The 15431-nt window shown below is 37.8% G+C and overlaps 1 protein-coding gene across 4 annotated transcripts in view; it reads right to left on the minus strand.

Moving 5' to 3' along the window:
• Positions 1–988: 988 nt before the first annotated feature.
• The window catches only part of SATB1 (SATB homeobox 1), a 75488-nt gene continuing 61045 nt past the window's right edge, over positions 989–15431 (minus strand). For 3 of the 4 annotated variants that reach the window (XM_065627990.1, XM_065627992.1, XM_065627993.1), the window contains 2 exons: positions 5851–6054; positions 989–2688 (listed from right to left, as the gene is read on the minus strand). In XM_065627990.1, the coding sequence (XP_065484062.1) occupies positions 2200–2688; positions 5851–6054 (693 nt within the window). In that variant the 3' untranslated portion in view covers positions 989–2199. Of the gene's footprint in view, positions 2689–5256; positions 5353–5850; positions 6055–15431 lie in introns of all 4 variants that reach the window. The other variant, XM_065627994.1, reaches the window with a different exon arrangement.

Raw genomic sequence — 15431 nt, forward strand, 5'->3', positions numbered from 1 at the left:
TTCCCTGTCTTTTAAGTGGACTGGATACCAAGCCCAAATAATGGTGCAGCTCCAACACAGACCCTGGGGCAGCCAAAAGGTGCTGCATCCGGGAGCTGCTCAATGAACCCCAAGGGAGCTGAGGCAGAGGACCTGGGCAACATGCAATACTTTTAAACTTGTAGAATGAAAACTTGCTTCGTTGCCTAATATGTATCCTCCTAAAGAACTTAATGGAACTAAAATGAGAAATTTGCTGCAGCCTAAGAGTCATTTGTGCCTTTGAGATCCATCTTGAGTTTTGCAAACTTTTAGTCATTTTAGAAGAACTGAGCTGAAGTTGAATCCCGAATCACACGGAGTGCAACTTGTTTCTCTCCTAGGAAAAGAGAACAACAGTGTGTATTCCACAACTTTCAGCTGCAGACTTCTCTTTAGCCTAGACATGAGCCTTGCATAAATTCAGACCTCACCAAATATTATGGCTTTATCAAGAACCTTATTAGTGATCATTAAAAATAAACTTGCTTAGAAGGGGACTGCTATGTGCAAAGCCCATCTTTCCTATTTGCTTTGTGACTATTAATGTTTTGTTTAATGTTTATACATTAGTGCAAGGAATAGTGTTAGCATAATTCTAGTGTAAAATAAAACCAGCTGTATCCATTATAAGTACATTACTGCCAGGAACTGTAAATATGTTTATGCCAGATAGCCTTTTGTCTCAGTAATATCCTGCTATCTCTGTTGGGCAGGCAAGTTTTTAAACCAAGAAAAGACAGGTTATGATTTTTATAACCAAACTGTGCTTCTTTTTGAAGTATGTTATCTAAATTCAAATTTTAAGGAGGTCATTAAAAAAATCTGCCTGTGATTTTAAAGGAGAACAATTGAAATGTCATCTTCAAAGTGGTGGCAAGAAGGTACAATGTGCACCGAGAACAAGTTATTCCTCCCAGATACACACATACGCAGACAAACCCTGCCGTATCATACCATACAAACAATTTTAATTGTGTAGTTACAGTCAATAACCACTCCTAGTCAGAACATTTCTGCATAAAGAAAATTGTGATACACTTATAAAAACAGCCAGCTGTAACAAAATAACTGGTGTTTTCATAGCAATAAACTCATAAAAAAGAAATACACCTTTATACAGAAAATTTATACAGCTGTAGCTTTAAAATTGATTGTAAACCAAAGGAAGACACATTGCAAACATCAATTATTTTCACATTAATTGCATAAGTTTCTAAGGTGATCTATTAGTTTTATTTACCTAAGCTTATTTGCATGATAGTAAAAATTGCATACAACAATAAGAGTGAAGCTTATAGTATGAATTGCTTGGATAACATAGAGCACTTTTTATAGGCAACTGTGTAAAGCACATTTTCTCTATTTAAAACTTTTAAGACACTTTGTTTTACTGCCCATCAAAATACATTTATAAATAGAAAAAAAAATCAGTATGATAACAAGAGAAGCAATATTACATTTAACGGAAACTTCCAAAAAATTAATTACAACATGATGCTGCAGGATCTACAAATAAATAATGAGGACTAAATTGTGTTTCACATTTTCTTTTTCATTTTGTTTAAAACCATGTAACAATGAGAATGGAAAAAAAAATACAGTGATCTTTATTTCCAAAAGAAAACAAATCTGAATTACGGCAGTGCCATATAATACAAGGCATTTGTTGGCATATGTTATCTTTAAACTGCATTCCACAGTCTATAGTTCTTTTGTAACATACAATAGAACAAGAGTAACAAACTCTTTTTATTTTATTTTTTTAAATAAATGTGAGTTTCCAAAGATCAAGTGTGGAGTGCTACAGTAATAATTAAAAAACAAGAACAAAACAGAAACGAAAAACAGTAAATCACAAAAGTTGTAATGCTTGTCTGAAGGCTCCAGAATCAAAATCACTGGTATCATGCTTATTGGGTACACTTACAGTGTATCCAGTGAACACAAATTAATATCAAACAATCCTCAACGCTTCAACTGTTGCTGTGAAGCAGTTTGTAAAACAGAGTAAAACATCTAGTGCAGTCTGCATTATCCTTTTTTCAACTTTTGTGCAAGTTTTGGAAGATTCATTGGCCGAACAACGAATAATAAAGGTTTTTGACAAAACGCAAGATGGAATTTTCATTTCATTAGTAAATACCAGTGGCACTGTTGAAAGAAAATAATACTTTTAGATCAGTCTTTCAATTCAGCATTAATCTCTGTGTTCCCTTCTACCGATAACTCGTCTTCTAATTTAACTGAAAAAAGTGTATTTGCATTTTTGTCTTGGATGCTGTCTTCTAAATCCTTGAGCAACTCTTCTTCCTTGTACTCTGCAACATCCACCTCCAAACCAGAATTGTCCTTCAGCTTCCCATGGTGCTTGAGATAATACCGCTGGTTCTGAAAGAACTTGATAATGGTGTACTTGGGCAGGTCAAGCTGAGCAGAGAGAGTCTGGATTGCTTCTTCATCTGGATACAGGCCTACGTCTTGTATGAAACTCTGTAGGATCCCTAGGGCTTCAACAGAAATCTTTGTTCGTGGTCGGGGTTTCTGACGATTTTCATCCTCAGATTCAGCTGGTGATGCCACTGTCGGTTGCCTTGGGGGTAGTCTGGGACCTGGTTGCTGTTGCTGCTGCTGCTGTTGTTGTTGCTGTTGCTGTTGTTGCTGTTGCTGCTGCAAGACAAAGCATAGCATTTTTTTTGTACACGTATTCTTGCTCATAATTTGTGTTACCAAGAAAATCCAGGGTTGGGGGGAAATTGCAAAGCTATAAACAAAGGCTTAGTGAGTTTAAAGAATAAAAAGGAAAGAAAAAAAAAAAAAGAAAGAAAAAAAGGCCCATTATTGCTGAACCAGAATTAAAATATGAGTTAGTAACTCTCTGTACACCTCACATGCGTCTGTAAGTCTGTGAGCAGAGACCAGGGATAAAGGGCCTGTGAGACACAGACGGAGAGGTGGAATGAACACTCTGGCTTTGTCTGACTGAAAGCACTGATGACGTGACATTGGTGTGGTTTAGCTGACAAATTTTAATGAACATGCTCCGTGAGTCAAGTGCAGACAAGGCAAAATGCTAAGTAGGTGACATAGGATAGGATTAACTTCACCAGCTTAGCCAGAACTGTAGCAAGGGCAAAGTGAGAAAAGTGCCAGATGAGGGCAAACGCACAGAAGCTCTGCCAGCAGCAGCAGCTGCTGCCCAAAAACAAGGGCTGCAAATCTAGCAATAGCTAAACTAAGGGACTGGGGGGATCTGGGTGAAGAAGAGCATTTTAGCTTAAGTGAGGAAATATCCCACTGCTGATCTGACCTTAGCATGCACTGAAGTCTTGTCAAGCTTGCAAACGTTACGTTAGCTGAAAGCACCCAATGCAGCCTCAGCAAGGACAAAGAGATCTGGAGGTAGGAAATCTGTATTTCTCCTTTTGGCTCTGACCTCTCTTGCCTGTGGTCTTAGAGAGGGTCTGTCTTGCCTGTGTTCAAGTACCCCAACGTATAAACCAGGAATAAACATATTTACCTGCTTCTGTGTTTGTGCTGGGGATTATTTAGTTAATATTTATAAAGCACTATGATGCAAAGCTCTAAATAAGTTGCACTATTATTACTAGAAGGGAACATGCTGCATTCCAAAAACTGAAGCAATAAAAAGGAGGCAGTATGCACATCAGAAGAATAAGATAAAGCAAATCATGATGTAAATAATTAACAAGAGCTTAAAATGAAGTTTTGCAAGCATGGATTCAGAAACATTCTTAAAAGGTGAGGCACTGAGCCCCAGGGACAGAAATGTTTTTCTCATCTACCACCGGAGTACAGTACACCATAAGATCATGTTTAAAATCAAAAGTAAATTTATCAGCTACTGTTTTTGTTGACAATTCTTTTGCTTCACAGCACAGGAAGCACTGGTTAGTAAGATATTTTGGATCAGCAAATTTCTTGTCATATGGTACAAACCACCAGCTATTATTAAAAAACAACAGCAGCAAAACAAGCAGTTGCTATCACTACATTTCATTTCCCTTTGCGAGTCTCCCTTCAACAATTTTTTGAGAGTTGGTAGTGGTTCCCAAGCTTCCAGTTGCAGCAGATCCTAAGAAGCACAAAACACTGTACGAACAGTACAATTCTGCCTACTTCGCAGTGCCACTTGTGGTTGTGGAGACTTTGCATAGGTCTCAACGCCCGGTTTAGAAGCCACTGCTTTAAGTGATCTTCTTATTGTAAGATCTGACACAAATGCTAGTGGAATTAGGGCTCTTGCCTCATCCCTATTCACGTCCTTTTATGTTTTATGGTCTGTGAGCAGTCCCGTTCAAGGCTTCAATCCCAAAGAGATTCAAGACTACTCCCAGCACATTAAATTCTTACAAGACTGGAGGCTTTGTACATACAGTTTGAAAACTTGTGTCTTAGCTACATATTTATGCATCTACGATTACCATGTAGAAGAGCAGAGACAAAACTCAGGCCAAATCTCCCAATCCTTACTCTTACAAGTCATATTAAGAGATTACAATGCAACTGCTTACGTGAATAATATTTGTAAGATCAAACACACAACTTCTATCAACAGGGCAAGAAAATCTAAGTGTGTGCCATAATGGTTGAATGTTTATACTGTGCATAAGCTTCTCCTTTTATCCCCTTAAGAAGCGATTTTATTAAAAACAATGTACATTTTCAAACAAGCGCTGTTTTATTACTTAATATAGATCTTTCTCTCTCTTTTCGCTAAATCAAACAGCAAGTTTCCAGGCTTTCACAATTATTTTAGTACTTGATATCCTAGGGGATTGTCTTGTTCAGTTTGCTTTATCTTTAATATACACTTGTGTTGTTTCTGGCTGTGAGATAACTCTATCCTTCCTAGCTTTGTAAATATTTTTCTGTATAGGTAGTAAAAATGATACACTGGCTCTCAGCTGAGGTTGGGAAAGCACGGGGTAATACCTGCCCTTTAAGAGGGAGCAGTTAAAAGGCTGACCTCAGGTGTTTCGTGAGAAGGGATTAAAGAGTCCCCAGTGCAGAGAGACAACAGCTGACCTGGGCTACAAAATTTAGCAAAACAGCCAGCCATGCTCCTGGTTCGTGGTGCCCGTGCGAGCAAAGGGTGAGCACAGCCCCCGGAGGAGGGGGCACCGCCAGGGCTGCCCCAGAGTGCAGGGTGGCTGTTTCCGAGCCCCGTGGCGTGGGTTCTGCATCCCCTCCTCTCTCTCCCTTGTGCCAGCTCACCTGCGGAGCAGCACCCAGCCAAGGTCCCGTGGTCAGCAGGCCTGGTAAGAAAGCGCCTCTATGCTCTCCTTTCCCAAGGGTGGTGGGAGAGGGGCTCTGAAGGAAAAACAAACAAACATTGACTCACCCCAGCCTCGACTGGGGTTAAAGTGGGATGAGGAATCCCCTTCCCTTCACTCCTGCCCGGGGCGAGCCGCCGCTGTTGAGGGTTTGAGCTTAGCTTTTGCACAGCAGCGCAACGAGGTCCGGGCTTTGCTGCCAGTCAGGTGTTTGACAACCGGTGCCGAACGCCTTTGGGTCCTGCCACCTGTCTCGCCAGGGACAACCAGCACGGGGGCTCGCCCTGCCCGGCACACAGCTGCCGCTGCGCCACCACGGCCACGCACGTTTGCAAAAAACCACCAAACCGAAACAAAAACCGTGGGGAGTCACACGCTCTCCTTTGAACTCTGGTGGCGGACAGCAGCGCGCTCTTATCTGCTACCGGGAGACCTGTGTTTAGCCTGGCCGGGAGGAAAGAAACACTAATTTCCTTTGCTCCGTTTAAAGCTTTATTTACTTAGCGCTCTGCAGGATTGGCCAAGGTAAACTAACCTGAATCTGTTCTGCTGGCACATGGATAATGTGGGAAGGCCTGTCACCATGGTGATGAACCGCATTGCTTTCTTGTTCATAAATGGCATCACGTTCAGGCTGAGGAAGACTGAGGAACCTTCGGATCATGGAGAGATTCTCCCAGAGGGTCCTGTTCTCTGGTGAGGGATCTTCTTTCCAACGTAACAGCTCACAGAGCCACCCCTTGAAGATAACACCAGCAAAACATTAGTTTTTTTCCTCACTTCACGAGGGGCAAAATGATGGTGAAACATGTACTTTAGCGGTGCTGCATTCTCTCACGCCCTGCCCTGTTAGGAAAGGGCTTTCACTGCACAGGCTGGGCTCAAGGCAAACACCGACACACCGAGAGGCTGCCGCGCTGTTTCACAAACCCTCACCAACCACGAGCATTTTGGAAAGCACCTTCCCCTTGGTCCCGCACCACAGTGCTGCTGTTTGCTTAGAAAGAAATCGGTGGATGAAGACAGAAACCCTTCCACAATCCCCTCTGCAGGACAGGGGTTTCACTGATGCCAATGTATTCTCTCTGCTGCTCCTTTTTTTTATGCCAGGCTGCACCCACCCGAGAGCACTGACACCGTGTTTCAGGAGCTGGCAGGTCATCTGCTGAGCAATTTTTAAAATCCTGGTACTACTACTCAAAACACAAAAGTACATCAAATATCTGCCTTGACTGTAGGGCTGCCTAAGGTAAATCGCAGTGGTAGAGGAGTTCCCGCATGTCCTTTCAAAAGACAGGAATCCTGCAGTCAAGTAATATTTTCTTCCTATCTGCTACAAGTAGCGGTGCCTCTGCAGGTGAACTTATTTCAAGTGATAGATGATTATCTCTTTCAGGATTTTTCTCATAAACCCAGAAAAGAACCCCAAACAAAACAGTCTCAGTTTTACATGCACTATTAGGGCGTGGGAGTGGGGAGCAAGATATGATCAAGCTTCTGATATGCATTTTATACCATTTCCACATCACAGGACAGTAAGTTGCCTAAGAGCTTACCTAACTCTAATTCACACGTGGTTTTGGGATATGTACTACAAAGTCAGCTACAGAATCCCCTGCAAGAACTGCAGCAGTTGCTAATTTGCTTCTAAAAGAGACATACAAGTTCATCTTGAAAAGTTAAAAATTGTTTTCTTATGCCTTCTTAAAATTTAGTTGAGGACTTTTTTCTTAATTGTGCACTGGTGGTTTTAAAATAAGAGTGCAAATGCTCTAGCTAGTACAGTGTGCATCAGCAGCAATTTTTTGTATATTAAAATTTAGAAACAAAATATTACATGTATAAAACATGCATACTTCCTTTCTTTCAGCTTCAAGGATCTGTTTTCAAAACTAGGTCCATGCAATTTTATTTCTTAGTACTGTAGGAAAGATAATGTGACATTTTATTGAATCAACAAATAATACAAATGTACAGAAGCTTTTAGATCCTTTTTATGTATACTGGTAGTTGAAAAATGGTTTATCCAGACTAGTTTACTACTAGATACAATAGATACATAGACACAATATAGATATGTATTTTCTTGAAGACATTCATATCTTCAGTTAGCAGTTAATAAATGCAGTGTAAAAATATTGGCATGATAGGAAGAAGTGAAAGTAAACAAATAATCTTAATTCATTCATATTGTATACAAAAATATTTAGTGAACTATATATAAAAATTTGAAGTATATTCGGTTTGGTGTAAGTGGAAAACTGAACAAATGTCACAGGAGAAAGTGCCCCTAAGAAACAGAAATAATCAAAATGACAAATGTTAGAGAGATGGTGGTAGCAGAGTTGAGAAAGCAAAAAAATTTAAATGGGGCCAAAATCTGCTGGGTGCTCACCAGGTATCCTAGGGAGGGAGGGGAAGCAGAAGGGGCCCCCTGCAACCCATTCCTTGGCCACACACTAAGGGTAGATGCCGGGTATTGCCTCAGGGCTTAGCAAGCTGGGCCAAACACCTTCATATAGAGTACAGAACATACAGCCTGCCTCGGCTGGAATCATATGGCATGTTTTTAAAGCAGTGGCAACGGTCTGTGAATTCTCCCTTCTCATCCTAAGGTGCCCTGGGACCCATTAACAGGTTAATGTATGAACTCTCCCTGATCACTAACCAAATCGACATGTTGCTCGTGGTAATCTGCCCACCTCATTTCCATGGGGGTACAATGCTGGATTATGCTCAACAGCAGTATTACTTTTCTGCAGCAAGTTAAAAGACGTGCAATCAGAAAACATAGGTAGTTTGTTGGGGATGGAGGGGAGAAGAAGATGAAGAGAGACAAATCTAGATATTTTAAATTGAAATGCAGTTCTAAAATTTTTAACTATTAAAAAAAAATCCCCCAAAACCCCACAAAACAACAAACCAAACAAAAAGCCCAAACGAACACAACCCCAAAAACCCAAACAAAATAAAAAAACCACAAACCCCAAACAAAATAAAAACCCCAACATGTAAAAAACAAACAAAAAATCAAACCAAAACAAACAAACCCCAACAAACAAACAAAAAACCCCAACAAAACAAAAAAACCCAAACAAACAAACAAATCAGCCTGCCCTGAAGCATAAAACCCGTGCTTTGGTTATCTGGAGTCTGCACTGCTTCACATTGAAGTTGTTGGTCCTCTTTCTAGTGGTGGTGAACCAGAGAGCAGAGCTGACTATCATGGCAGTTTGGTAGAAGTAAAACAAATAAACAAACAAAACCAAAACAAAAAAACCCAACAAAACAAAACCCAGAAAACCTGTCTTCTCCTATGACAGCTCTCTAAGGTGTACAGACAGACTGGAAAAGAAATTGCACCATGCGTTTAGAAGCTGCACATATTTTGTCTGGTGACCACATGAACCACAGATTTTTTTGGAAAAAAGAAAAAAGTCCAGTAGTAAAAATAACTCCTAAGCAATCACATTTTACGCTGATTAAACATATTTCACAACAACTAAGAAATTCCTTCTCCCATTACTGTCTTTGTTCCTATATTTAATAGGTCAGACCTTCTTATTTTTATTAATTACTGACAACTAACATTATATTCCCAGTATTTTTTATCAAATTTGCACTGAAATAGTATTTCTAATTCCTTATCTAAAAATGATTTGATGAATTGTAACCTGAAGCATGTCTGTGCTAGCCTTTCAGGGAGGCAGCGATTTTGAAATATTGAAATCAGATGCTTCTGACATGGTACACAAAATAAGACTGTCTCTTTTGCACTAGGTTCTTCACGTTTTTAAAAAAGTAGACATACTGATGTAAAACATATGATGGGCAACATGGAAACAACCAACTGAATTCTTCTAAAATTACGAGGATAGAAACAATGTTTTGGTCTTCATGGTTTATTTCTGGAAATATTTACGGAAATATTCTCAGGAGAGACAGTAAATGGTCAGTTACAGAGGCTATAGGGGTTTGCTTTATTAGGAGATCACAAACTTTATACCAATATGCTTTCTTCTGGTTCAAAGGAAACAAACAAAACCTAATTATTTCATTTCGTTTCAGGTTCAGAATTCTGTATCTGCCATAAAGGTCATTCATAAAAGTCAACTAAATGAGAATGTATGAAATGTTTTGTAAATTTTAGGAAAAGTAATCATACAGGCTTTTCTAATGACAAATTTTAAGTTAGTTAAAATTTGTAAGTTTTGGTTCCTTTTGATCTAAAGAAATATGAACTGCTGTAGTTAATGCAGTTGAACTTCCAAGTGAACCTAACAAGGCTGATTTTTCTCCTCTTACGCTCATTTAAGTCTAGAACACTTTCTGTCTAATTCAAGCAATTTATGCTGAAGGAAGGCTTGGACCAGTGTTTTTTCATGTCTTTATAGTCTTACAGGAAGTGGAAAGGACCACAAAATAGTAAGTAAATATTTATAACTCAGATTAGATCACAACTGGCTTATGCAGCATACATAGCACATTGTTAAAGAAAACAGCCTTAAAATAATTAAGCTGATTTATCTATGCAGCAAGGCAAACCCCCCAAAACTCGGCAGTGACATTGGGAACAACCTTCATTTTAAAACACAGTAAATTTGCCAGGCAACATTACACTGAATATAAAGAGAGTACAAAGCAAAATATAAACATTAGCCACATGTAAATATGTTTGGAGAACTTTCAGGATGTTACTACTTTTCAAACTGACAAAGTTTAATTTGACACCTTCTGTTCTAAAACCTTTGTTTCTATTCAAAATCACGCCTTTAGCTGCTATCAATCACTACGCTCTCCCTATTACTTAAAATACTGGCATGGGCCCTGGATAAGCTGAAAATGCCATGCAGATGAATTCTGAGATAATATGTTCAAACCTGTTATATACAACACAAATCCTGTAAAGTTATGTATTGTAAACCTACATTTATTGGGAACTAAAAGTCTTAAATCCATCTGCTACAAAGAAAATACTGTTATGCACTTTCAAGTAACCAAGTACCATCTGCAAAGGTCTTGCTACAGTAAGCAAGAAAATGGAGAAAAAAAAAAAGATGCTAAACCTAAGATATTTAAAATAAATAAGAGTCTTCTGTCTGGTTTTCTGATAGAGATTTAGTAAAGAAACATAAGACATTAGAGGAAAAAAACCTGTGAAAGCCGAACTGCCAAACTATTGCAGGAAAAGCGCAAAGAGGATAACTGCCAAACATTAGACTCTGCGAGACCCATGAACATGCTTATTTTGAGGAAGCATCTATGCATTGCATCTATGCATCCAAATGCTATTTCATTCAGTCTGACCTGTGTTGTGTTTAAATCAAATCTTCTACTCTTTTACATGGAGTTTCTCACAAACTATTCTTGCATTTCGTATTAAAAGAAAAAAAAAGATAATGGAAATCTGCATCTAACTAGATCAAAGAGGGTAGCACTAAAATCATGAATGCCGGGCTTTCCAAATCAGCAATAAACACATCTAGTCTGGGAAGAAAGGGATTCAAGGTGGAGCAACTGAACTCTTTTGTTTGGTGAATTTGTTATTGTGATAATAATTTGCCAAATGATGAATATTTCTTACAGAATAACTAACAAAGACTCCAACATTTTTTTTAAAAGAGCTGTAATTTGAATTTAAGAAGGCAAAACATTTTAGACTATCAATACTAAGATGTGAACAGTTTTTCTTTGGTATAGTATATCTAAGATTATTTTGTATCCTTCTCTGGGGCATGTAGTATAATAAAAATATATGGTGTTAGAAATCAGTCTAAATAGGGAGGTATTTGATACAAACATTTTAGCGAAAAGTGTGAATTGCATTTGAGCATCTACTGTGAACAAAGACTAAGTACATAATCCATTAAACAGTACTTCTAGCTCAAAAATTTGAATATTGTCAACTAAACTAAAGCAGGCATTTTGAATGAGCGCATTTTCAGCAACTAACTATAAAGCTAGCAATTTATCATTCAGCAAATAATTTTCTACTTTTAAAAGAATCAGTAAGTGTTACTTATGCTAATGAAGACTCTGTTTAATCTGCCCACAAACATGCTAATAGAGGGCATTTTTTTATTTACAATGCTGAAGGCACTCCAGTTTATAAAACACAGATATGAAATTACACTTGGTAAAATGGGCTCTTAATTGTCTGAGCAACCCAAATCCTTCACCTTTAACACAAAAGCTTATAGACAAAACAAAGGAAAGAACTCATGAACTAAACTTTAAATATTGACTTTTTCCCTTTCAAAAGCCATCCAACTCGCTTTACAAATCTCATTTTTGTTCCAAACGGCTGCGTTCATCATAGGTATTTCCATTTCTTTTCAAAACAGAATCCACATATAAAAGAGAAGAAAAAAGGCTGACATCACCACACCAGTATATGCATTAAGTCTTAGTCTTTAGTATTAAACTTGTAAGCTGCTCATTGTACAGAAAGGTTGCTTTTGGAAAAGTCATAATACTTTGAATGAGATACATAATGGTAGCAAAGGAGTACTGAAAGCATTTTAAATTATTTACTAGGTTAAAAGGGTGAAATGGTACTTTAAATACATCAAATTTCATCATCTGGGCCATTTTTTGGTGGCAAAGTGGTATTGATCTTTCCAAATGCTTAAAATTAACTATTTCCAGAAGGTCATTATTTGATTAAAGGCATTAAAGTTGAGGGCAAGAAACGATGCACTTTGTCTTCTTTCCCATTCAAATAATCATGTAATTTAATCAGAACTATCCCTTCATGTCCTGTAATAAAAATGTTTGTCTTAAGATATTGTTCTTTACCTAACATATTAACCTTTAAATGTTATGAAGTTCTTAAGAATAATCTCTGCTTAGAGAAGATTCTTCCATAATGCAATGAAAGGATCTCCAGCATTTAAATTGATAAGGCCAAATTTCCCCTACACATTGACTGGAAAACGCATTAAACTCTTCAACTGAGATTTCTCACAGTGTTCAACAGGATCGAAAATTCAGGGAGTTCTGAAATCAGTAAGCTCATGCATATAGCACTGAGAAGCAAAATAAACAAATGTCACTTCAGCACAAATACGACAAATAAGTACCAATGGACACTGCTTTAATTTATCTAGGAAATGTGTTTTGCGTTATATTTGTCTTATCTGGAAAAATACAGTAGGGAACACCCACCACAAGGTAAGAACAGAACATATAATTCAAAATCCATTTTCAGGCTGAGGTTACTTAAATCTGACTTCTTTCTGGGTGAAATACCTGTGGGTTCAGACATGGGAACAAGCCTACATGATGAGAGCAGTCCTTTTTTGCTTTAAATGTTCTTCTGGAATTTCCTGACTGCAGGAAAATTTATTTTGACTGCAGGTTTATCTTTCCTAAAATACATAAATTGTCCTGGTTATCTTCCACGCGAAGCTGAATAGACCTAAATGCTTCACAAAAGAAATGAAGTCTATTAAGAGCAGGGCCACTGTATATTTTTACAAAATTTTAGGAAAACTAATCATCTACCAGACTTAGTAGTTTTTGATACCAAACCACACATTTGTTAGTGAAAATCTTTTCAATTTAGCTTGTATTTTCAAGTAATTTTAAGAACTGACTTGCGAGGTACATACTTTCAAATAATTTTAAAAACTGCTGACAGTGTTCAATACTTTGGGATTTCCCAATTTTGCTCACAAACCTGTGTATCTTTAATTCAAGAAGCAAAAGCTGCTTTTCAGTCTGCTCCAGAAGATGAGCAGAAATACCGCAATGTGAACGCCTCTTCTTGAGATGTGGCCTAAAATGATAAAAAATGTCCCCAGAAAGATGGTTGCCTTACTATTTTATTTACACTAATCAGCCTTAAGTTTCAGGCTCTGCCTTTGAGCATTCCCCTAAATCAGAGAAAGTTTGAAACCTGAAGCTGTCCTTTATCTCCAGGTATTTCTGGTTTATCTATTTCACTGGCTTTCATTAGTAGAGCATTGAAAGGGGAAGCCAGATGTGAATTTTAAGTAAATCTCTATCTGCCATCATAATAGATGAGATTTAGCAAAACAAACAAACTGAAAAGCCCACAACCTCATAGGGCTTTTCAGAAGAAAGGTAAACTTCACTAGCAGGAAAAACTTCCTTTGAAGAATACTGAAACAGATTATGCCATTTCCTTAAATTTCTTATCCAACCCATTATTCAGCTGCACCATCTGTCTGGATGTTATCGCCACCTTTTCTCTGGGTTGTGGGGGAAAAAAAAAAAAATATGACCAAACAGCTAACAGTCATACTGACAGTATTTCATTGCAATTTTTTTGGTGATATTGTAGAGGAAAAGGATTCCTAATGTCTCTTCTTCCCTCTGCTTTTTCTCCTCTCTAGCTGCAGCACTTAAAAATTAAATGCATATTTCTATTCTTGTAAACATCCAAACAAATAAATAGGAAAATGAAACTCGCTAAAGCAACTTGTAAAATTCGGTGGCAAGCAGCAAACAAGGTACAAAACCAAAACAGCCTGGAGAGCTGTGGTCCCGCTCCTGCACCCTCATCTGCCGTATGAGACCTGTCCCTCTATGTGGAGCCACAGTGAGCGGCTCGGAGCCAGCGCTGCCGAAAAACTCGTTGAATTACGGGCTGAGGATGCATCAAACCTGGTGGGTACATTCCTTGTGTATGAGGACTTAAGACGTACTGCCAGCTCATGGAAAGAAAAAACCCATTACTCTAAAACGGACTGAAAACCTAAGTATCATTACTTTTTAGTTATGTACAGAGGGCATTGAATAATCTAAATGAAGGGCTTCTCCGCAGCTTGGTTTCACTGCTCTCAACCTCCTCCACCTTTCCTTACCCTTGTTCAAATCTATCTTTTTTACAGTATTGCCTTCAATTGCCTAGAAATGATAGATAGGCACAAGGCCTAATCAAAAACATAATATGCATGCCTTTGAAAACCTTACATAAAATGCAACTACATTCATATGTAAAAAAAAAGGCAAAAAAATAAGAGATGCAAAAAAACCAGTGGGTGAAGCTTTATTCTGCCTTCCTCTACTCCAGATCCTTCCTCTTTCATACATGATTCAAATGGCATTGTAACCATGAGATATGTGTGACAAAAATGGACTTAATGATAAAAAAAAAAAAAAAAGAAAAGAAAAAAACAACTGCTAATTATTAAATAAGTCAGTCTTAGTCTGGTACATTACTTTTTAAAGTCCATACATATGAAATGGGCCAGTGACTGGTAATATCTTTTATTTTTTATCTTTTTATTTTTTATCTTTTTATCTCTTTATGTTTTATTTAAGTTGAGAGAATTACTGATTTCACTGCAATACCGATGCTTCCCTTGAAAGTAAATACACCTCTAAATCCAACCATGACCCTTAATAGCCCATATATATTTATACTTAAACATGCAATCAATTTTTGTATGGCAGCAGTTTAGTTAGAGAAGAGTCTTTAATAGAAAGAGACTGGCAATTTTAAGAATCTTTTTTATGACTATCAATTTACAAGTGAACAGCAAATGCTTATTATTACATTGCTTACAGAGATTTAACATTTGCTTTGGGGGAAAGACCTCCAGTAAAAAGGCCATAGGGCCAAAGTGTCACTTTCGTAATTACTTATATGTGTGTACATCATGTTGTTAGATTTATTTTTTTTTAAAGGATTATAACTTCCCAGAGGGACTAATTTAAATCCATGGCTTCTTGTCATATGCTTTTTCTTTCCAGAATTCATTTTGGATCAGGGGAAGTTGTACCACACACTGAAGAATCACAGGCTCACAGATATTTGGACTTCACTGTAAATTCAATTCAGCTGACAAGATGTTCCAACGAGCAACATCATTCCAAAACATACATAGCTCAAATCCATTCTCAGGCATCCCTTCACATTTTTATGGCCTAACTACATGTTTCTATATAAATTTGAATTAAGATATTTAAATATTCTGAGAAAATTTCTTCTAACTTGTCTCTTGCTCTTGCATCTGGCTTCTGTGGCTCTCAGTTTCATAGTGAAGAACCCTTAATGTTCTGACAATGCCAAGGCTGAGGGAAGTCTTACAGAAATTGAAAAGTCACTTTTCCCTAACTTTCCTCTAGATTTTATTAACCACTGAA

The sequence above is a fragment of the Caloenas nicobarica genome, chromosome 2, assembly GCF_036013445.1.
Source record: "Caloenas nicobarica isolate bCalNic1 chromosome 2, bCalNic1.hap1, whole genome shotgun sequence".
Classification (NCBI taxonomy): Eukaryota; Metazoa; Chordata; class Aves; order Columbiformes; family Columbidae; genus Caloenas; species Caloenas nicobarica.